The sequence below is a fragment of the Somniosus microcephalus genome, chromosome 3, assembly GCF_052327205.1.
Source record: "Somniosus microcephalus isolate GS21.2 chromosome 3, FLI_Smic_1.0, whole genome shotgun sequence".
Taxonomy (NCBI): Eukaryota; Metazoa; Chordata; class Chondrichthyes; order Squaliformes; family Somniosidae; genus Somniosus; species Somniosus microcephalus.
Window position 1 is genome coordinate 65,810,211 of NC_140989.1, and position 23,558 is coordinate 65,833,768.

Below are 23,558 nucleotides of genomic sequence, written 5' to 3' on the forward strand. Positions count from 1 at the left end.
ACCTGTTCATGACATTTCAATGATCTATGTACCTGGACCCCCAAATCTCTTTGGACCTCCACTGTTTTTAGCTTTTCACCATTTAGAAAGTACCCTGTTCTATCCTTTTTAGGTCCAAAGTGGATGACCTCACATTTGCCTACATTGAAATCCATTTGCCACAGTTTTGCCCATTCGCTTAATCTGTCGATATCCCTTTGTAATTTTTAGTGCCGTTATTTTCTTCATTACTGTTATTTTACTTACGTTAATTTTATTGAGTCCCTGTCCCTGATTCATTATTAGTTTCCTTGGGATTTCTGGCATGCTATCCTCTTTTTCTACTGTAAATATTGACGCAAAGTAATTATTCAACATGTCCGCCACTTCCTTATTATCATTGACAATATTACTGCTTTTCAGTTTTCAAGGGGCCAACATTGCTTCTGACTACTCTCTTTTTCCTAATATAATTGCAAAAATAGTTTGTGTTGATTTTGATATCCCTTGCAAGTTTCTTTTCATACTCCCTTTTTGTAGCTCTTACTGTCTTGTTTTGTGACCCTTTGCTGTTCTTTGTATCTTTCCCATTCGCCAGGGTCTGTACATGGTAGAAATGTACAATTATTTTTGAAATATTCCACTGCTCAGCCTATAATTGGAAATTACATGAAGTGTCACGTGCTATCACCCAGGAAAGTTAGGTAGTTGAGCCTCCAATGTTTACATCACATAGAATCAAGTGGTCAAAAGAAACAGCTTGCTGGAGTACCAACAGGGATGTGGGATCATGTCTGAAATCCCTAATATACTGACTTCCTGATCTCATGCTGGTTGTTCAAGGACAGGACCAAGCAGAAATGGAGTGCTTTCCCACAGTGAGGGAGGAAAAATCAGAGGACAGCCTCGCCATAGTTCTCCCATGCTGTTCCTTGTGACTGGTTGCACAGCAACATTTCCGGATGCTTGATTTAGCCACCCTCTTCTCACCTTTCACAAGGGGAATGAGGGGAGTCTAAGGAGGGTAAAAAATATTAAAATAAGAAATGTGGGAAGAGCACTTGGAGATCCATGAGACCATTCATTTTGGTAAAGTTTGATATGCTATCATACACTGGAGTTAAAGGTTCTTACCTTCTCATTGATAATGTTTTCAGTCCTGTAGTACACAAGAGAGGGTTGTCCATGAAAAGGTAACAATTTCACTACATTAATGAACATTTAGAACAAATGAAACTGTACTAGCCTTGGGTTTATATTTTATTCTTTTTTATTGGGCATTAGCATGCAATATTATTAGTCATGGAAGTGAACTTTAGTTGCTGCGATTTTCAAAATTTTCTTTAGCAATGGTTACCTGGAATACATGGCCTGGAAACTGTTAAACCATTTTGTGACCTTTAATATAATTGGAACCTTATTTCCAAATAAACTGCACATACCAATTCACCACTTCTATCAATCGAATAAATAAATAATACAGCAGCAACTACTGCGGATGCTGGAAATCTGAAATTAAAACAGAAAATGCTGGAAACGCTCAGCAGGTCAGGCAGCATCTGTGGAGAGAGAAACAGCGTTAACGTTTCAGGTTGATGACCTTTCATCAGAACTGGAAAAAGTTAAAAATGTAACAGGTTTTAAGCAAGTAAAGAGGCAGGGAAAGGGGGGAGGGGAGGAGAGGAAAGAACAAAAGAGAAGGTCTGTGATAGAGTGGTAGGCAGGAGTGATTAAATCACAAAAGAGATGATGGTGCAAGGCAAAAGGGGGTGGTAATGGGAGATTAAAAGAAACAAAAGATGGGTCTAGAGGAGCTGAAAATGACAAAAGCAGAATCATTACCAGCAACTGCTATCTGAAACAATGGGTGCAATGGTTATGATCTGAAATTATTGAACTCAATGTTGAGTTTGGAAGGCTGTAAAGTGCCTATTCGAAAGATGAGGTGCTGTTCCTTGAGCTTCCACTGAGCTTCATTAGAATAGTGTAGGAGGCCGCAAAGTGATCACCCAATCTGCGTTTGGTCTCCCCAATGTAGAGGAGACTGCATCGTGAGCAGCGAATACAGTGTACTAAATTGAAAGACGAATAAGTAAATCGCTGTTTCAACTGGAAGGAGTGTATAGAGCCCTGGATGGTGGGAACGGAGGAGCTAAAAGGAGAGGTGTTGCATCTCCTGCGCTTGCACGGGAAGGTGCCACGGAATGGGGAGGGGGTGTTGGGAGTGATTGAAGAGTGGACCAGGGTGTCGCGGAGGGAAAGGTCCCTTCGGAATGCTGGGAGGGAAGAGGAAGATGTGTTTGGAGGTGGCGGAAAAGGCGGAGGAGGGTGAAAATTCCAGTCCTGCTTAGGTCCCCTCCCTCACCCCTTTTTCTGGTACATTGATGCTTCCAGGTGAAATAGTGATGTATTGTACTACTTTTGATTTAGTACACTGTATTCGCTGCTCATGATGCGATCTCCTCTACATTGGGGAGACCAAACGCAGATTGGGTGATTGCTTTGCGGCCTCTTACAGTATTCTAATGAAGCTCAGCGGAAGCTCAAGGAACAGCACCTCATCTTTCAATGAGGCACTTTACAGCCTTCCAAACTCAACATTGAGTTCAACAATTTCAGATCATAACCACTTTTTTCGGACAGCAGTTGCTGGTAATGATTCTGCTTTTGTCATTTTCAGCTCCTCTAGACCCATCTTTTGTTTCTTTTATTATCCCATTACCACCCCCTTTTGCCTTGCACCATCACCCCTTTTGTCATTTAATCACTCCTGCCTTCCACTCTATCACAGACCCCTTTTGTTCTTTTCTTGCCTCTGTACTTGCTTAAAACCTGTTACATCTCTAACTTTTTCCAGTTCTGAGAGTCATTGACTTGAAACGTTAACTCTGTTTATCTCTCCACAGATGCTGTCTGACCTGCTGAGTATTTCCAGCATTTTCTCTTTTTAAACAATACAGCATATGATTCTATTGTTGTTTTACTCCCTCCCCCAGTCATTTTTTCTTCCTCTCAAAGTTCCCTTGTACTACACATAAGAAATAAGAACAGGAGTAGGTCATACAGCCCCTCGAGCCCGCTCCGCTATTCAATACAATCATGGCTGATCTTCGACCTCAACTCCACTTTCCCGCCTGCTCTCCATAGCCCTTGATTCCCTTCGAGTCCAAAATCTATCGATCTCAGCTTTGAAGATACTCAATGATTAAAACCATGTTGACTCGGCCTAAACATATTATGATATTCAAAGTGCCCTGTTGCCACTTAGTTAATAATGGATTCCAGCATTTTCCTGAAGACTGATGTCGGGGTAACTAACCTGTAGTTCCCGGTTTTCTCTCTCCCTCCTTTCTTGAATAGCGGTGTTACATTTGCTACCTTCCAATCCACTGGGACCGCTCCAGAATCTAGGGAATTTTGGAAGATCACAACCAATGTATCCACTATCTCTGCAGCCACCTCTTTTAGAACCCTAGGATGTAGGCCATCAGGTTCAGGGGATTCACTGGCTTTTAGTCCCATTAATTTCTCTCGTACTTTTTCTTTTACTAATATTAATTACTTTAAGTGCCTCACTCTCATTAGACCCTTGGTTCCCCACTTTTTGCATTTTCTATTGTGAAGACAGATACAAAATATTTGTTTAACATCTCTGTCATTTCCTTATTCCCTATCATAATTTCTCCTGTCTCAGCCTCTAAGGGACCTACATTTACTTTTGCTACTCTCTTCCTTTTTACATTCTTGTAGAAGCTCGTAATCTGTTTTTATATTTCTTGCTAGTTTAATATCATATTCTATTTTCTCCCTCCATCAATTTTTTGGTCATCCTTTGGTGGTTTCTAGAACTCCCGCAATCCTCAGGCTTACTACTCTTCTTGGCAACATTATGAGCCTCTTCTTTTAATCTAATACTATCCTTAACTTCTTTAGTTAGGCATGGATGGATCACTTTACCCGTGGAGTTTTTATTTCTGAATGGAATGTATATTGGTTTAGAATTATGAAATATTTCTTTAAATGTTCACCATTGCTTATCTACCATCATACCTTTTAATCTAATTTCCCAATCTACTTTAGCCAACTCACCCTTCATACCTACGTAATTGGCTTTATTTAAGTTTAAGACTCTGGTTAGACTTAGAATTTCACATTGGGTTTGAGAGTGAAATACTTATCATATTATGATCACTCTTTCCCAGAGGATCTTTTACTATGAGATTAGTTATTAACCCCATCTTATTACACAAGACAAGATCTCAAAATAGCCTTTTCCCTGGTTGGTTCCACAATGTATTGTTCTAGGAAACTGTCTCGAATGCATTCCCTGAACTCGTCTTCCAAACTACTTTTGCCAATTTGATTTGTCTAGTGTATATGAAGAGTAAAGTCCCTCATGATTATTGCATTAACTTTGTTACAAGCTCCTCTTATTTCTTGATTAATACTCTGTCCAACAGGATAGCTACTGTTAGGGGGCCTATAAACTACTCCTATCTGTGTTTTCTGCCCCATATTATTTCTTATCTCCACCCATACTGGTTCTACTTCCTTCTCTTCCGAGCCAAGATCTTTCCTCAGTACTGTCCCTATGTCTTATGTCATCCTTTATTATCAGGCTACCAACCTGCACCCCCCCGCCCCTGTCAAGTACCCTGGAATATTTAGTTCCCAACCTTGGTCACCATGCAACCAAGTCTCTGTAATGGCTATTAGATCAAACCCATTTACTGTATCTCTATTTTTGCCATTAATCATCTATGTTGTTACGAATGCTTCGTGCAGTCACATACAGCGCCTTTAATTTTAACTTTTTACTATTTTTCCCTGATTTGACCTTATTCATTGATGCACTATTACTGTTAAACTCTCTATCCTTTCCGGTCACACTCTGCTTACCTTTACCCAAATCACTACACTGCTGTATGACCTTGGCATTTTTTTTTTTAGATTTATACATTTCCCCTCACCTGAACCCTAGCGCCCCCCCCCGCCACAATCAACATCAACATTCCATGACTGAAAGGATAGGTAGGTGATGTCGCCTCATTCAATGTCACATTGTGCAGGCCTGTAAAAGGTGCGCAAGAGAAAATAGTTGACTCTGCTTTCAATATTTTTCCCTCCGTCTCTTTATAGAAATGCCTCATCTCTGCTCAGTGGCTATTTAAATGACTTGATGGAAACATGACTTGTGGGGAATCATGAGCACAAACATATATTCATCATCTTGTAGTACTGTGCACAACTACACCAAAGCACCATGTCACCTGGTCCCAATACCAATGCCATTGTTACTCAGCATTTATGTGTGATGATATTGCCATGTTACAGCTGCTTCAATCATGAGGTTTGATGTGATATATTAACATTCAGTAACAATGTAATCTCATAACTGCCATTTAGGATCATCTATTAACCAATCTGGTGATAAAAAGTTAATTGCAAATTAAATTAAATTAAATTGCAAAAAATAGGAGTACTGTATATTAAATTTAGCAACTTTAGACCTATGTATTTCTGATGTTGAACTGGATACAGCAACTTGTACCAATGCTGTGGTACAACAGTATAATCATATTAAGCCTCGGGGCTACATTGATTGTCTGTCATTTTTGTAAAGACAGAATTTATTAATTCATCTGAGAGCAGGAATGTGATTGTGGACATAGTTGCTCCCTTGCATGTGACTGTGCACAGTGATAAGGAAGAAGGCAACGATAACCCCAATGCTTTGCTGAAACATCAGACACATCAGTTAACATCTCTCATACTCCTGGGGAGGATTGTTATACAGTACAGCTGTAAATTGTAGCAGGTTACAAAGTTAATACAGCCAGCATTGAATAAAACCACAGTAAGTAGGACTACAGTGTATTGACATATGGAAATAATGGACAACAATTAAGTAGATCTTGTTTTGTCTACTGGATTTCAAATTCACTATATTTTTGAGCAAATATGTTTACTTGCTTACCTATTCAGGTTTTATTTTAAATACAAAATTAACTATGTGAAGATTACTTATGGCCAATTATCTAATGTTAGTGAAGAACATTGTTTTATTATGAACCTTAAACATTATAAGAACGTAAGAAATAGGAGCAGGAGTAGGCCATTCGGCCCTTCGAGCCTGCTCCGCCATTCAATGAGATCATGGCTGATCTTCTGCCTCAACTCCATTCACCAGCCCTATCGCCACATCCCTTGATGCCCTTACTAGTTAGAAATCTATCGACCTCTGTTTTGAATACTTCTGTTTTGAATATACCCAATGACTGAGCCTCAACAGCCCTCTGGGGTAGAGAATTCCAAAGATTCACCACCCTCTGTGTGAAGAAATTTCTTCTCTCAGTCCTGAATGGCCTACCCTTTATCCTGAGGCTGTGGCCCCTGTGGCTCTAGACTCCCCAGCCAAGGGAAACATTCTCTCAGCATCCACCCTATCAAGCTCTGTAATAATTTTGTATGCTTCAATGAGATCCCCTCTCATTCTTCTGAATTCAAGAGAATACACGCCTAGTTTACTCAATCTCTTCTCATACGACAGTCCCGCCATCCCAGAAACCAATCTCGTGAACCTTCGTTGCACTCCCTCTATGGCAAGTATATCTTTCCCTAGGTAAGGAGACCAAAATTGTACACCGTACTCCAGGTGTGATCTCACCAAGGCCCTATATAATTGGAGTAAGACTTCTTTACTCCTGTACTCAAATCCTCTTGTAATGAAGGCCAACATACCATTTGCCTTCCTAATGGCTTGCTGCACCTGCACATTCACTTTCAGTGACTCATGTACAAAGACACCCAGGTCCCTTTGAGCATCTGCATTCCCCAATCATTCACCATTTAGGAAATACTGTGCCTTTCTGTTTTTTCTACCAAAGTGGATAACTTCACATTTATCCACATTATATTCCATCTGCCATGTTCTTGCCCATTCACTGAGCCTGTCAAGATCCCCTTGAAGCCTCTTCACAACTGACACTGCCACCTAGCTTTGTGTCATCAGCAAATTTGGAAATGTTACATTTAGTCCCCTCATCCAAATCATTGATATAGATTGTGAATAGCTGGGGCCCAAGCACTGATCCTTGCGGTACCCCACTAGTCACAGTCTGCCATCCTGAAAAAAAACCGTTTATCCCTACTCTTTGTTTTCTGTCTATTAACCAATTCTCAATCCATGCTAGTATATTACCCCCAATTCCATGTGCCCTAATTTTGTTCACCAACCTCTTGTGTGGGACCTTATCGAAGGCCTTCTGAAAATCCAAATACACCACATCTGCCGGTTCCCCTTTGTCTACTCTACTAGTTACATCCTCAAAGAACTCCAATAGGTTTGTTAAACAGGATTTTCCTTTCATAAATCCATGTTGACTCTGCCCAATCTTACTATTAGTTTCTAAGTGCCCAGTTATTGCATCCTTTATAATAGATTCCAGCATTTTCCCAACTACTGATGAGGCTAACAGGTCTGTAGTTCCCCGTTTTCTCTCTCCCTCCTTTATTTGTTATCCTCCAATCTGCAGGAACCGTTCCAGAATCTATAGAATTTTGGAAGATGACAACCAATGCGTCCACTATCCCAATGGCCACCTCTTTCAAAACCCTAGGATATAGGTCATCCGGTCCTTGGGATTTATCGACTTTTAGTCCCATTGATTTTGCTAGTACTGTTTTTTTTTACTAATAATAATTTCTTTAAGTTCCCCATTCTTGCCATACCCTTGGTTTTCTCATATTTCTGGGAGGTTTTTTGTGTCTTCTTCTGTGAAGACAGAAACAAAGGCCTAGAAATTCAGTTGTTTGCGCCAGCCGCTAGCGCCTTAGGAGGAGGAGAAGTGGGGCGCTAAGCGGCTAGCGCCCGGGCGCGGCGCGATCTGCGCCTCTCGCGAAATTCAATTAAGATTTAGTGGCGGCACAAAACCACAGCGCGCGCTCAGCTGTGCGCGCAGATCCTGACATCATTTCATGGTGCAACGCCCTTTGTGCGCCCCGAACCAGAAATTCAGTGGCGCCGGCCTATTGTGCGCCTGGCGTCCCCCGCAACTGGTAGAGGGGAACGGTTCCCAGTCGCTGCGGGGCGCAGGGGGCGCTAATTAAAGGGGACTCCTCCTGCAGTACAAATGGCAGCCATTTTGCTCCAGTCCTTCTTTGTGAGAGACGGATATTTGGAGAGAGACAAAGGTAGAGAGCTTTCTGGTTTGGCTGAACACTCGCACAGGTACTTGTGGCTTCAGGCCAGAGCTTTGCACTTGGATTTAACTTTCAGTGCCATAGCATTGATTCGATACATCTAATGGGGGCTGCAATGGGTGGAGACGTTGGCTTACTGCATTGCGTTCAAAGGGCTCAGAGACGCCGTGAGAGAGTGCCAGTCATGGCCAGACGGAGAAGGGCCAACAGGCGTCGGCACAGGAGGCCTTACCCACCCAGGGTATACTGCCAACAGTTCTCATATCTGAACATGTCTGAGGAGCAGTGTGTTCGGAGGCTGTGATTCAGAAGGGAGGTGGTCACTGAGATCTGCCACCTTCTTCGCAGAGATCTGCAGCCACAGCTGAGGAGCAGGACATCTCTGTCGGTGGCAGTGAAGGTGACGGTGGCTCTCAACTTCTATGCCACCGGCTCCTTGCAATCCGCTACTGGGGACATTGCCAACATCTCCCAGTTCACGGTACATTGCTGCATCCGCCAGGTGACCAATGCCCTTTTCAGAAGGAGACATCAGTACATCTCCTTCCCCATGACCCTGGACAAGCAGCAAGAGTGTGCAATGGGATTTGGAAGAATAGCGGGCTTCCCCATGGACCAGGGCGTAGAACTGATGAACCAGCAATGGTCAGGCCTTGCTTCAGGGCTGCAGTGTGCAGGGCATGGCAGCCAAACAAGTCGACCCTCCCCCTTTTAAGAGCTGACCGGCGCCAGCATGTCTGCCTTCATTCAGAAACTCGCCGCACCTGCGCTGCGCCTGCCCTCGGTGTTAGCGCCCTGGATCGCTGGCTTAGCGCCTAATGATAGTCGTGCATCGCCTGCTTTAGTGCAGCAGCAACCTCTTGGGGCGATGCAACTGAATATCGGCGAAGGTGGTGCTAAGTTGCGCCGGGTGCAAAATTTAGCGAACGCCCAGCTGTAGCGCCCCAAACGTGGCTATATTGAATTTCTAGGCCAAAGTATTTATTGAATTTCTCAGCCATTTCCTCATTCCCCATTATAAATTCTCCCGTCTCTGACTGTAAAGGACCTACATTTATCTTCGCCAGTCTTTTACTTTTCACATACCTATAGAAGCTTTTACAATCTATTTTTATATTTTTCACTAGTTTGTGCTCATATTCCATGTTCCCTTTCTTTATCAATTTCTTGATTCCCCCTTTGCTGATTTCTAAAAAGATCCCAATCCTCAGGCTGACTGCTTTTTCTGGCAACTTTATAAGCTTCCTCCTTTGACTTAATACTAGCTTTAATTTCTTTTGTTAGCCATGGTTGGATCACTTTTGCTTTTGGATTTCTATGCCCTAGAGGAATATATGTTTGTTGCAAATTATGCATTATTTCCTTGAATGTTAGCCATTGTATGTCCACCGTCATACCTTCTACCGTGGCCAATGTGTCCCTCATACCCTTGTAGTTTCCTCTGTTTAGATTGAAGACCGTAGTTTCAGATTGGACTACATCACTCTCAAACCTAATGTAAAATTCAATCATATTATGATCACTTGTCCCTAAAGGCCCCTTTACCACAAGATTATTGATTAGCCCTTTCTTATTACACAGTACCAGATCCAGAATAACCTGTTTCCTGGTTGGTTCCTCCACATACTGATCCAGGAAACCATCTCGCATGCATTCCAAGAATTTGTCCTCCACACCATTAGTGGTAATTTGATTTGCCCAGTCAATATGTACATTAAAATCCCCCATGATTACCATATTGCCCTTGTTACATGCACTTCTAATTTCTTGATTGATACTGTGCCCTACATTACCACTACTGTTTGGTGGCCTATACACAACTCCCACCAATGTTGTCCGCCCTTTGCTGTTTCTTAGCTCCACCCAAACTGATTCCAGTTCTACATCACGATTTGCCGTTTACATGGGACAAGTTACGTTTTATCCATCTTCTGAAATGATAGTAACCAGACAACAAGCTGAGCAATCCAATTAAAGTCTAGGTAATTTTACCCAACAGGTCTGAAGAACTGGAAAGATTGAAATAATCTTGGGTTAAAATCTTATTAAAGTACCATTCAGTAAAAATGTAGGAGTACTAAAAAACCCTGCATAAATAATATTTATGATTCTAATAATAGGGAGTAAATATAGAAAGTTTGGCAAAGAAAAATGATTATGTAGTTGTTTTGACCAAAGTAACATTTACTGAAAGCTTTTGCTTTATGGGTGGTGTCGGGATCGGAACTTCACCCTTTCACCTCTGGGACTTTGATTCCAATCCAAACTAGAGAGATGAAACAAAAACCTAATTCCTGCTAAATTTGGATAGTCTAACTGAATTGGATTTTGACAGATTCAGTCCTGTTCCCAATTATATTGCACTAGCTCAAGTGCCCGGTGGTGCCGAGGCTTTTTCGAGGGCATGTTGTTGTTGGAAGAGAGAGAGAGAGAGTGACTGGGGGGAGGGCGGGGGGGGGGGAGGGAGGGCGGGGGGGGGGAAGGGAGGGTGGGGGGGGGAAGGGAGGGCGGGGGGGGAGGAGGGAGGGTGGGGGGGGAAGGGAGGGCGGGGGGGGAGGGAGGGCGGGGGGGAAGGGAGGGGGGGAAGGGAAGGGGGGGGAGGGGGGAAGGGAAGGGGGGGAGGGGGGAAGGGAAGGAAGGGGAGGGGGGGAAGGGGAGAGGGGAGGGGAAGGGGAGGGAAGGGGGGGAAGGGGAGGGGGGGAAGGGAAGGGAGGGAGGGGGGGAAGGGAAGGGGGGGAGGGAGGGGGAGGGGCATGGAGGGCGCGGGGGGGGGCCCCCCCCCCCAAAGGTCGCGGCCCCCCCCCCCCGAGGGTCACGGCCGCACCCCCGCCCCCCCCCCCCCCCCCCCCCGAGGGTCGCGGCCCTCCCCACCCCCGCGAGGTGAAGACCGCCGATTGCGGCTGTGCGAGACGGCTGGGGGGCCGGTTGCCAGGGTGACGCTTGACGCTCAGCAAGCCCCGCCCCCCGGCCGAGCCAGAGAGAGACGCCGCGTCTCAGCTCCTGCTGCGCGCGCACCCTTTAGTAAGGTAGCGGCGCTGGGCTGAGTCCCGCCCCTCCAGCCTTCGAGTGGGGCCGGGAGGTGCCTAGCTCGGGCGTGGGTGCGGAGGAGAAGCCGAGGCTTCGAGGCCTACCTGGAAAAACGGGGAAAGGTAGGAAAATTAATGAGATTAGATAAGTTAATTACTTTATAAATCATTTTTTTTTAAAACAATATGTGTTTTAAAAGCAACGTTTTTTTTTAAAGACGCAGAAAGCGGGAAAAAGAAAGGAAAAGTTTGGAATCAAGATGGCGGCGACTCACCTCGGTTCAGAACGATAAGGCCCGGCCACACACGCACCAATTGGCCCGGTGGCACACGCCAGCAACCCGGCGTACGATTGGTCGAGCTCGAGGTCACTCTGTCGCTAATGAGCGGATAATGAGATGCTAATGAGCGGAATGTTGAAGGTTTTTGGGATACCGCGGGCGCGATTTTAGCCCGGCCGAAACGTAAATACGCTTAAAACCGTCTCGGAAGCGTAAGCTTTGGAGGTAACGCGCGCGTAGGTACGCCCTGTAACTTTAGAGCGCATAGCCCGACAGACGCACAGGCGATGACAGACAGAATGACAGAAGTACCAATTTATATATATAGACTAGCTGAAGTGCCCGGCGGTGCCGAGGCTTTTTCGAGGGAATGTTGTTGTTGGAAGAGAGAGAGAGAGCGACGGGGGGGAAGAGAGAGAGCGACGGGGGGGAAGAGAGAGAGCGACTGGGGGGAAGAGAGAGAGCGACTGGGGGGAAGAGAGAGCGACTGGGGGGAAGAGAGAGAGCGACTGGGGGGAAGAGAGAGAGCGACTGGGGGGAAGAGAGGGAGGGGAGGGAGGGGGGGGAGGGGAGGGGGGGAGGAGGAGAGAGGAGGGGGGAAGAAGGGGCGGGGGGGAGAGAGGGGAAGGGGGAGAGTCCACGAGCCCCCTGATCCCCGTCCCCCCCAAACTCCCGAGCCCCCTGATCCCCGTCCCCCCAAACTCCCGAGCCCCCTGATCCCCACCCCCCGAACTCCAGAGGTTGGCCCCCCCGAGACTCGCACCCCCACCCCCACCCCCGAGGCTCGCCCACCACCCACCCCCACCCCCGAGGCTCGCCCACCACCCACCCACCCACCCCCGAGGCTCGCACCCACCCCCCCCCACCAACCAAGCACCGAACTCCGGAGGCGCGATCTTCCGAGTACCGGCCTCCTGAGCTGGCTTCAACATTGCGGCTGTGCGAGACAGCCGGAGGGTCCGGTTGCCAGGGTAACCGTGACGCTGACCAAGCCCCCGCCCCCCGGCCGAGCCAGAGAGAGACGCCGCGTCTCAGCTGCTCCTGCTGCGCGCGCGGCCCCCCCCCGAGGGTCGCGGACCCCCCCTCCGAGGGCCGCGGCCCCCCCCCCGAGGGTCACGGCCCCCCCCCCCGAGGGTCGCGGCCCCCCCCCCCGAGGGTCGCGGCCCCCCCCCCCCGAGGGTCACGCCCCCCCCCCCCCCGAGGGTCGCCGGCCCCCCCCCCCCCCCGAGGTGAAGACCGCCGATTGCGGCTGTGCGAGACGGCCGGCGGGGCAGGTTGCCAGGGTAACCGTCGACGCTCAGCAAGCCCCGCCCCCTGGCCGAGCCAGAGAGAGACGCCGCGTCTCAGCTCCTGCTGCGCGCGCACTCTAGCGGCGCTGGGCTGAGGCTCGGCCCTCCAGCCTTCGAGTGGGACCGGGAGGTGCCTAGCTCGGGCGTGGGTGCGGAGGAGACGCCGAGGCTTCTAGGCCTACCTGGAAAAACGGGGAAAGGTAGGAAAATTAATGAGATTAGATAAGTTAATTACTTTCTAAATCATTTTTTTTTAAACAATATGGCCTAGAAATTCCCTTGGGTTTGCGCCCATTTAGGGGCGCAAGAGTGGGTTGCGCCGGAAGTTGCGTCGCCGCTGAAATTAGGTGGGCCTTTAAATCGGCGTAAGCCGGTAGCGCTGCGCCGGCACCGATGACGTCATCGGTGTGCGCAGCGCCCCGGTACCGCCCGAAACCACGCCGATCCCCATCTTCAGTAGCGGCCGCCTCTTCCCTGGCGGCCGCTAACAACGTTTTGAAAACCTGGCCGTGCTGCAGCCTTAGAGGCGCTATTTAAAGCGGAGGTGCGGCCGGCCGCTTTTTTCGGCGGCCGCCTGCCCGCACCTCCTTCCCCGGCCTCCTCCACCCCCCCCCCCCGCGGCATTGCCGGCTGGTTTCCGTGGAGCCCGGCACTTCGCCGTTGTGCCGGGCTCTTTTGCCGGCACTTTCAACGGGGCTCCGGCCGTTGCAGGCACCTCCCCCTTAAGAGAAGGGGGAGGCCTGCAGTACAGCAGCCTGCCGCTCCGCATCGGGTGGCGCAGCGGGACTGGCAGCGCTGAAATTCACTTTCAGCGCCCCAAGCGGGGCGGGCACACCCTGTACCAGCGCCCGCTTCCGCTTTGGGGCGCTTAAAGTGAATTTGGGGCGAGCACAACTGGCTCGGCGGCGGGCGCTAAATTTCCGGCGCAAACGTGCTGGCGGGGCGTCACCGAATTTATAGGCCTATGTGTTTTAAAAGCAACGTTTTTTTTTTACGACGCAGAAAGCGGAAAAAGAAAGGAAAAGTTTGGAATCAAGATGGCGGCGACTCACCTCGGTTCAGAACGATAAGGCCCGGCCACACACGCACCGATTGGCCCGGCGGCACACGCCAGCAACCCGGCGTACGATTGGTCGAGCTCGAGGTCACTCTGTCGCTAATGAGCGGATAATGAGATGCTAATGAGCGGAACGTTGAAGGTTTTTGGGATACCGCGGGCGCCATTTTAGCCCGGCCGAAACGTAAATACGCTTAAAACTGTCTCGGAAGCGTAAGCTTTCTTTGAGGTAATGCGCGCGTAGGTACGCCCTGTAACTTTAGAGCGCATAGCCCGACAGACGCACAGGCGATGACAGACAGAATGACAGACAGACAGACAGATGTACCGATTTATATATATAGAAGATAGATAAGGGTAGTAGGGACTGCAGATCATTCTTTGGGGGATTGATGCTTATTATTGGGATTGTGTAATAGTGCATCTATGCTGCATCTAACCTATGATTGTATCCCATTTAAGACTGCTTAATATTTTCAAACTGATGCAATGTAATTGTTTTTGATTTACCAAATACCATCATCCTTCATCTGAATGGGCCCATACAGACCTACAAATTATTTTCTTAAAACTTGGGAAAATATTCTCTTTTCTTTGGAATATTTAATTTAAGTTTTATAATGTAAATGATTAATGTGCAGTATCTAATGGGGATTAGGAGAGTGAATTGCTTCCATAGATATTGTACTGTCCCAAATTATGCATTTCCTTTTATAGTTGTCTGCAATAATGAATGTAACAGTCATATCTGTGTTCATAAAGTATTTAAGAATCTCCTGTATACATCAGAAACACAGCATTGTTCAGTTTTTCAGTGCTAAGATGTATCTTAAATTTGTGCTCTCTTCCTGTTTTGTCAGCTAGTGAAAACAATGTATATTATAATTCTTCATAATTTTGATGGCCTTTAGCAAGACACCTATTTTCACTCTAAGGAAAAAAAACCTAACTTCTCAAGTTTCTCTTCATAGCTGGTAACATCATAATGAATATGTCCTGTACCATTTCCATTGTTTTTACAGTATATCGTTCTTATAGGGTGCTCAGAACTGCAGACAGTACTCCGATTGTTGCATAAATAATCCCACAGAAAATAACAAGTCGAGCAATATTAATGTAATTTGTAAGGTTAGATAGATAATATGGGGTTTAATTCAATTGCCTTTAAGGGGTCCAGAGAGGCAGTTGGCAAATTCTACATGATTAGTAGAAGGAATGGATTTCAAAGGGCCTTTTTTGTTCCATCCAATCATGGACTTTGATGGATCCATGGCAAATTTGATTATCTCTAACTCTTTCTACCCTTATAGTCTAACATCCTATTTCTAACCAGACATTTGCCAAATTATTATTTTTTTAATTAACTGACAAGCCATTAACTACTTTTGCTAAACTTTTGTCTTGCTTGGGATTTACTAATTTTGTTTCTTGCATCCTTCAGTTTACTATTCAAGGTTTAAGTTAAAAGCTTGCTTACAGTTCACATTATTGATACTGTTTAGCATTTTAAAGACCTGAATCATGTCCATCTAAGTCATTTTTCTAACACAAAAGTTCTGTTCTATGGGTCTCGTTTCATAACTTAAAACTCCGAGTTCCAGAATCATTCTCTTTGCTTTTCTCTGAAGCATCCCAAATATATCAATGTCCTTAAGAAGAAAGAAGACATTTGACTTGACTTAAGCAAATGCCCTTGAAATCATTCCAGTGCTTAAATAGCCTTGATAACAGCTTTATATTGATTAGAGACTTGCAACGAATAAATAGTAATCATACCCATGTTCTATTTCTTTTCTACCTTTGCTAAACGATAATGTTTCATCATCAGCATGTTTCACCTGCCCAGCCCACTGCCTGACCAATGAACACCGGATACTAAAATCACCTCTGTATTTTTCTGTTTCTGACTTGTTTTCGCATTGTTTCTGTTGGACTGTTTCTGTAAGTGTCTTTTCCCCTTTTATCTTCTCCCTCTTTGCTATGTCATCAATGACTCTGTATGGCACTCTCACATGTTCTTCTGATATACTTAATATCTAACTCTTACCTTTTTTTAAGGCCTGTGTTATGCAACAAGGTGAGAGGCAACATGTACCAGGTTGGAGATAGATAGATTGTTAGGAAGAAGAAGCTGTAGCTAGGTGTTGCAATGTGCATTTAAGAGAAAGCTTGCAGACTGAGCGGATTCAGGAGGTTATGGGTCTGAGGGAACTGAAGAGGCTGAGTGTGCAGCGCACTGACGGACTATTGGGGAGGCGGACACGGGAGACCTGTAACTGTGAGCATTGAAGAAGGCTGGGTGTAGGAGTAAGAAGGTACCTTGGTTCTGGGAGTACTAGGGGTAGATGAGGCATGGGAGCACTCCGCGATAGACTGGGTTGTAGAAGCAATGAGGGCCAGATGGGGTCTGTGAGCATTAAGGAGAAAAAGTGCTTGTAGGATGGAGATGGGTTCTAGGAGCACTGGAGGGAAGATGGGGTTGAAAGTACCGAGGGAATCTTAAGGCATTGAACAGCAAAAGTGAATCACTGAACAGGCTCAATGGGGTACGCATCAGTGAAGAGAGAGATAGGTGCTGGGTGCACTGAAAAAAGGAAAATGGGGGTATAGCATTTTTATAGCATCGACTCTAGTAAGTACTCTGTTTTGTATCTTGTGTTACATAAGAACATAAGAAATAAGAGCAGGAGCAGGCCATACGGCCCCTCAAGCCTGCTCCACTATTCAATAAGATCATGGCTGATCATCGATCTCAACTCTACTTTCCCGCCCAATCTCCATATAACATGATTCCCCTAGAGTCCAAAAATCTATCTATCTCAGCCTTGAATATACTCAAAGACTCATATTCCACAGCCCTCTGGGGCAGAGAATTCCAAAGATTCACAAACCTCTGAGTGAAGAAATTCCTCCTCATCTCGGTCTTAAATGGCCTACCCCTTATCCTGAGACTATGCCCCCTAGTTCTAGACTCTCCAGCCAGGGGAAACAACCTCTCAGCACCTACCCTGTCAATCCCCTTCAGAATCTTGTATGTTTCAATGAGATCACCTCTCATTCTTCTAAACTCCAGAGAGTATAGGCCCATTCTACACAATCTCTCATCATAGGACAGCCCTCCCATTCCAGGAATCAATCTAGTGAACCTTTATTGCACCGCCTCCAAGGCCAGTATATCCTTCCTTAGATAAGGAGACCAAAACTGTGCACAGTACTCCAAGTGTGGTCTCACCAAGGCCCTGTACAATTGTAGCAAGACTTCCTTACTCTTATACTCCAACCCCCTTGCAATAAAGGCCAACATGCCATTTGCCTTCCTTATTGCTTGCTGTACCTGCATGCTAGCTTTCTGTGTTTTTTGCACGAGGACACCCAAATCTCTCTGAACACGAACATTTGAAAGTTTTTTGCCATTTAAAAAATATTGTTTTTCTATTCTTCCTACCAAAGTGAATAACCTCACAGTTCCCTACATTATACTCCATCTGCCACCTTACTGCCCACTCACTTAGTCTATCTATATCTCTTTGCAGACTCTTTGGCCTAGAAATTCAGTTGGTAGCGCCAGCGATTAGCGCCTAAAGAGCCCGAGAATTGGGGCGTTACCCAATTTTCGGGCGGGCACAGTGAATATAGCGCCACCTCCCATATTGAGTATCCTTTTAGCGCCGGCGCTAACTCTTTTCGCTCGCCCGCGGGCGCAGGCAGATCATGACATCATTTCAGTGTGCAACGCCTTTTTGGCGCCCCGGACCGGATATTCGGTGGCGCCCGCAACCTTTTCGCCTGGCGCTATTAGTGACAGTTGGATGGAGCGTTCCCAGGCCCTTCTCGGACTCAGGGGGGCGCTATTTAAAGGGGACAGCACTAGTATAAAAGCTGCAGCCATTTGGGCTGGCCATTCTGATCGTTGCTGGAGAGAGTTGCTGACCTTCTGTTGGACAGTAATTTTCTCATTGAGCCTTCGGAGGCACTGGCACTGGCAGCTTGAGGGCCCGGCTCCCGAGCTGGTGATGCAGCATCTGAAAGCAGGGAGGTGGAAGAGTGGCTTTAGCAAAAGGACAGCTTGGCAGCAAGGGATGCCAGATTGCGGCAAGGCTATGACATGGGTCCACAGTGAGAAAGCATGCTGGCGGGGGGGAACAAGTGGAAGGAGACAGTTGTAAAAGGTGAGAACCTTACCATCGCTGTCGACAATGGGGTCGGCAGCTGCAGTGATTACAGGACCACTCGGACGTCCTCCAAGAATCTGGTGGACTCTCTCCTCGAGATCCGTGAGCGTGACCACTTGTGGAGGTCCTCCACCGGTGTGAAGCTGGTCTTTGCCAATCCTCGCCAGCTTGCACTGCAGGGGAAAGGAGGGGAAGTTATGTTACATGATGCCCTGAGTGATCATCTCATGCCCCCCATGGTGGAAGAGCCCTTACATGATGCCCTGAGTGATCATCTCATGCCCCCCATGGTGCAAGAGCCCTTACATGACGCCTTGCGTCAAATGTGCATGTGTGTGCCCAGAAAGGGCCATGGGTGCTTGCTGGCAGATGGCCAATGGGGCACAGCCCACCCTGTAGCCATAAAGTCAGGTGCAAATGAAGGGATGCAGAAGTTTGCAGAAACAACACCTACCCTCACGACCCGAGTGAGGTCGTTGAATTTCTTTCTGCGTTGGACAGGGCTCCTGGTCACCATGCTGCTGGAGTTGACCCTCTTGCATACATCCCTCCAAGCTCGTCGGTAGTCCTTATGATTCGGCTTCGTGCCATTGTTTGGGTAGAGAATATCTCGCCGGCGCTCCACTGTGGCCACCAATTGCTCCAGAGCCTCATTGGTGAAGCGCTCTGCTCTCTGTCTCACCTTCTCCATCTGGTCCAAGTTTTTAGCGCCAGAGAAGGGCCTGCGCCGATTCTGAGGCCTGCAAGGCGAAGAGTGTGGATGCTGAAGCTGACTGACCCACCCCTTTAAGAGCTGGCCGGCGCCTGGAAGTCTCGTGGTCATCAGTAATTGAGAGCACCTGCGCTGCGCCCGTCCGCTCCGATATTGGGTTGCGCCGGAAGTTTAGCGCCTTAGGAGTCCGGTGTAACGCCTGAATTCGCGCCTCAATCCCCTTTAGGGGCGATGCAACCCAATATCGCGCCAGGCAGCGATAAGTTTCGTCTGGCTATAAACTTTGCGCTGTGCCAGTTCTAACGCCTCAAGCGGGGCTATACCCAATTTCTAGGCCTTTGTGTTCTCCTCACAGCTTACTGTCCCACCTAGTTTTGTATTATCAGCAAACTTGGATACATTACACTCGGTCCCTTCATCTAGGTCATTAATATAGATTGTAAATAGCTGAGGCTCCAACACTGATCCTTGCGGCACCCCACTAGTTACAGCCTACCAACCTGAAAAAGATCCGTTTATCCCTACTCTCTGTTTTCTGTCCGTTAACCAATCCTCTATCCATACTACTATATTACCCCAACCCCATGAGCCCTAATCTTGTGTAATAACCTTTTATGTGGCACCTTATCGAATGCCTTTTGGAAATCCAAATATACGAAATCCACTGGTTCCCTTTTATCTACCCTGCTAGTTACATCCTCAAAAAACTCTAATAAATTTGTCAAACACTTCCATAAAAACATGTTGACTCTGCCTAATCATGTTATGATTTTCTAAGTGCCCTGATACCACTTGCTTAACAATGGATTCCAGCATTTTCCCAATGACTGATGTCAGGCTAACTGGCCTGTAGTTCCCTGTTTTTTCTCTCCCTCCTTTCTTGAATAGCGGTGTTACATTTGCGTCCTTCTAATCTGCTGGGACCGTTCTAGAATCTAGGGAATTTTGGAAGATCAAAACCAATGTATCCACTATCTCTTCAGCCACCTCTTTCAGAACCCTACGATGTAGGCCGTCGGGTCATGGGGATTTGTCGGCTTTTAGTCCCATTAGTTTCTCTAGTACTTTTTCTCTACTTATATTAATTACGTTAAGTTCCTCACCCTCATTAGACCTTTGGTTCCCCACCATTTTTAGTATGCTTTTTTTGTCTTCTACTGTGAAGACATTTACAAAATATTTGTTTAACATTTCTGCCATTTCCTTATTCCCCATAATAATTTTTCCTGTCTCAGCCTCTAAGGGACCAACGTTTGCTTTTGCTACTCTCTTCCTTTTTACATACTTGTAGAAGCTCTTACAATCTGCTTTTATATTTCTTGCTAGTTTTCTCTCATTCTATTTTTTCCCTTTTTATCAATTTTTTGGTCAACCTTTGCTGGTTTCTGAAGCTCTCCCAATCCTCAGGCTTATTCTTTGCAACATTATATATTTCTTCTTTCAATCTAATGCTATCCTTAACTTCTTTAGTTAGCCACGGTTGGATCACTTTTCCCATGGAGTTTTTGTTTCTCAATGGAATGGAATTTTGTTGAGAATTATGAAATATTCCTTTAAATGCTAGCCACTGCTTATCTGCCGCCATACCTTTTAATCTATTTTTCCAATTTACCTTAGCCATGGCTTTATTTAAGTTTAAGACTCTAGTTTCGGACTTAGGCAAGTCACTCTCAAAATTAAGGTGAAATTCTATCATATTATGATCGCTCTGCCCCAGAGGATCCTTTACTATGAGATTGCTAATTAACCCTGTCTCATTACACAATACAAGATCTAAAATAGCCTGTCCCTGGTTGGTTCCATGACAAATTGTTCTAGGAAACTTTCCCAAATACATTCCATGAACTCATCCTCCAGACTACCTTTGCCAATTTGATTTGTCCAGTCTATATGAAGATTAAAGTGTTTTCTGCCCCTTGTTATTCCTTATTTCTACCCATACGGATTCTACTTCCTGATCTTCCGAGCTGAGATCCTTTCTCGCTACTGTCCTTATGTCATCCTTTATTATCAGGGCTACTCCCACTCCTTTTCCATTCTGCCTGTCTTTTTGAAACGTCAAGTACCCTGGAACATTTAGTTCCCAACCTTGGCCACCTTGCAACCGCATCTCTGTAATGGCTATTAGATCAAACTAGATGTTAAAAAGCATTCAGTGATTGAATCTGTTAAGTTACTTGTATTTTCAGATGTCTCTGATGTATTTACTTTACCTCTACCTATTACATCTTTTTGCCCAGCTGTTCACATAAATGTAACTTGTATTAGTTCACTTAAGTAAATAATTCAAATTTAAATTCAAATAAAGTATATTATGAGAAATCATGCTTCTTAGTATTGTTTCTATCAATAAGAAGGCCCAGTCATACTCACAAGGTTAAAGTAATTAGCTTATGAACATTAAGCTTTTACTGGAAAGCTAGGCACAGTTAACTGATTCACATAAAACAGTATAGTGTACTGCCTTGCTGGAAACACAGAAATTATAGAGCTGATATTTTTGTTGGAGGGAAGAGAGGCATTATCTGTGCCAAAAAGGCTTAAGTTTGTAAGAGTTGAAATTATTTGTATTTATTTAATCTTTTTATATTCCATAGGACATGTCAGCTAGAGGATCTTCTGCACAGCTACCAAAAGCTTATGATCCAGAACCTGTATCAAAATATGGCACACTGGATGTCACTTTTGATTATGACTCTCAAGCACAGAAACTTATGGTAACAGTGACAGCTGTTACAGACATTCCAACACATAACCGAACTGGCAACAGCTCGTGGCAAGTACATCTTGTGCTTCTTCCCACAAAGAAACAAAAATCAAAAACAAGTGTCCAGCGAGGGTCTTGCCCTGTCTTCACAGAGGCCTTTAAGTTTAATCGCATTGAGTCTGAAATGATTGGTAATTATGCAGTGCGATTTAGGCTCTACAGTATACGTCGCATGAAAAAAGAAAGGATTGTTGGTGAAAAGGTATTCTATCTCACCAAGCTAAATCTGCAAGGCAAGATGTCCGTTCCAATTGTGCTGGAACCTTGCGGCAGTCTCACTGTAAGTAATTCAAATAAAAATGTAACGATTGTAGTAATTGTAGATTCGGTGTGCTCTAATGCGTTTTTGGTTAAATGATCAATGCAATAAGGCTACCACAGATACTGGATAATGTTTGAACCTGAAAACAATTTTGTGTTATCTTCTGACGTGTCAACATAGGTTACATTTTGACTTGATTTTCTGCAATACCTCCCCCGCCCCCCCCCCCCACAAGTCCCACTCCAGGGACTTGAGCACATAAAGCTAGGCTGACACTCCAGTACAGTGCTGAGGGAGTGCTGCACTGTCGGAGGTGCTGTCTTTCAGATCAGATGTTAAACCGAGGCCCCGTCTGCTCTCTCGAGTGGGCGTAAAAGATCCCATGGCACTATTTCAAAGAAGAGCAGGGGAGTTATCCCCGGTGTTCTGGCCAATATTTATCCCTCATACCAAAAACAGATTATCTGGTCATTATCACATTGCTGTTTGTGGGAGCTTGCTGAACGCAAATTGGCTGCCGTGTTTCCTGCATTACAACAGTGACTCCACTTCAAAAAGTACTTCATTGGCTGTAAAGCACTTTGAGACGTCCGGTGGTCATGAAAGGCGCTATATAAATGCAAGTCTTTCTTTTCTTTTCTCAGATACCCCCCACCATGCTCCTTCGGCCCTCTGATGTCGTCTGCCCACCACTCCACTCTTCCCGGCCCTGCAATGATGCTCCAAACGCCCCCTTCTCCGGCCGCCGATCTGGCTCTCTGGCCCTGATCATTCCCGAACCTCAGCCCCCTGCCCCCGTTCCTCCGGCCCCAACCTGTTGCTCAGGCCCCTAATCTGGAGCTCTGGCGCGAATCGTTACCGTTAAATTCGGCAGGGCCTGCGGGAAGCCTGTTCCCCAACCACTTCAGAGCAATGTTCCTTCTTATTTTTGGGGGTACGCGGCTCCTTTAAGGCTGAGCGGCCCATTCACAATTTCGCGCATGTGTGAAACTTTACATTGAAAAAGCCGGTCCCGGGCTGCACGGGACCGGCAGACAGGTGCGCAGCCATGCACCTTATAGGGAACGTTGCTTCCGAGCGCCCCTCTGCTCCCAACCCGCCAAACTATTAAAATTCAGGCTAAAATGTTTATTATTCCATAATCCAGCATTATATATCACATTGTTTCCTTTTTTACTCATCTCTCATGTCCTGAAGACAGCATCTCATGTTGAGGTACACTTCTACAAGTGACAAAGAATCGTAGAGTTATACAGCACAGAAAGAGGCCCTTCGACCCATCGTGTCCGCGCCGGCCATCAAGCCCTGTCTATTCTAATCCCATTTTCCAGCACTGGGTCCGTAGTCTTGTATGCTATTGCATTTCAACTGCTCATCTAAATGCTTCTTGAATGTTGTGAGGGTTCCTGCCTCTACCACCCTTTCAGGCAGTGAGCTCCAGATTCCAACCACCCTCTGGCTGAAAAAGTTTTTCCTCAAATCCCCTCTAAACCTCCTGCCCCTTACCTTGAAACTATGCCCCCTGGTTATTGACCCGACCCCTCTACTAAGGGGAAAAGTTCCTTTCTATCTACCCTATCTATGTCCCTCATCATTTTGTACACCTCAATCAGGTCCCCCCTCAGCCTTCTCTGTTCTAAGGAAAACAACCCCAGCCTGTCCAGTCTCTCTTCATAGCTGAAGCGCTCCAGCCCAGGTAACATCCTGGTGAATCTCCTCTGCACCCTCTCCAATGCAATCACATCCCTCCTATAGTGTGGTGACCAGAACTGCACACAGTATTCCAGCTGTGGCCTAACTAACATTTTGTA

The 23,558-nt window shown here is 46.1% G+C and overlaps 1 protein-coding gene across 7 annotated transcripts in view; it reads left to right on the top strand.

Moving 5' to 3' along the window:
* Window positions 1-23,558, top strand: part of LOC147121110 (synaptotagmin-14-like) — a 262,320-nt gene that overhangs the window by 195,481 nt on the left and 43,281 nt on the right. For 6 of the 7 annotated variants that reach the window (XM_085980841.1, XM_085980846.1, XM_085980853.1 and 3 more), the window contains one exon: window positions 21,316-21,765. In XM_085980841.1, the coding sequence (XP_085836967.1) occupies window positions 21,316-21,765 (450 nt within the window). Of the gene's footprint in view, window positions 1-21,315; window positions 21,766-23,558 lie in introns of those variants that run through there. The other variant, XM_085980854.1, reaches the window with a different exon arrangement.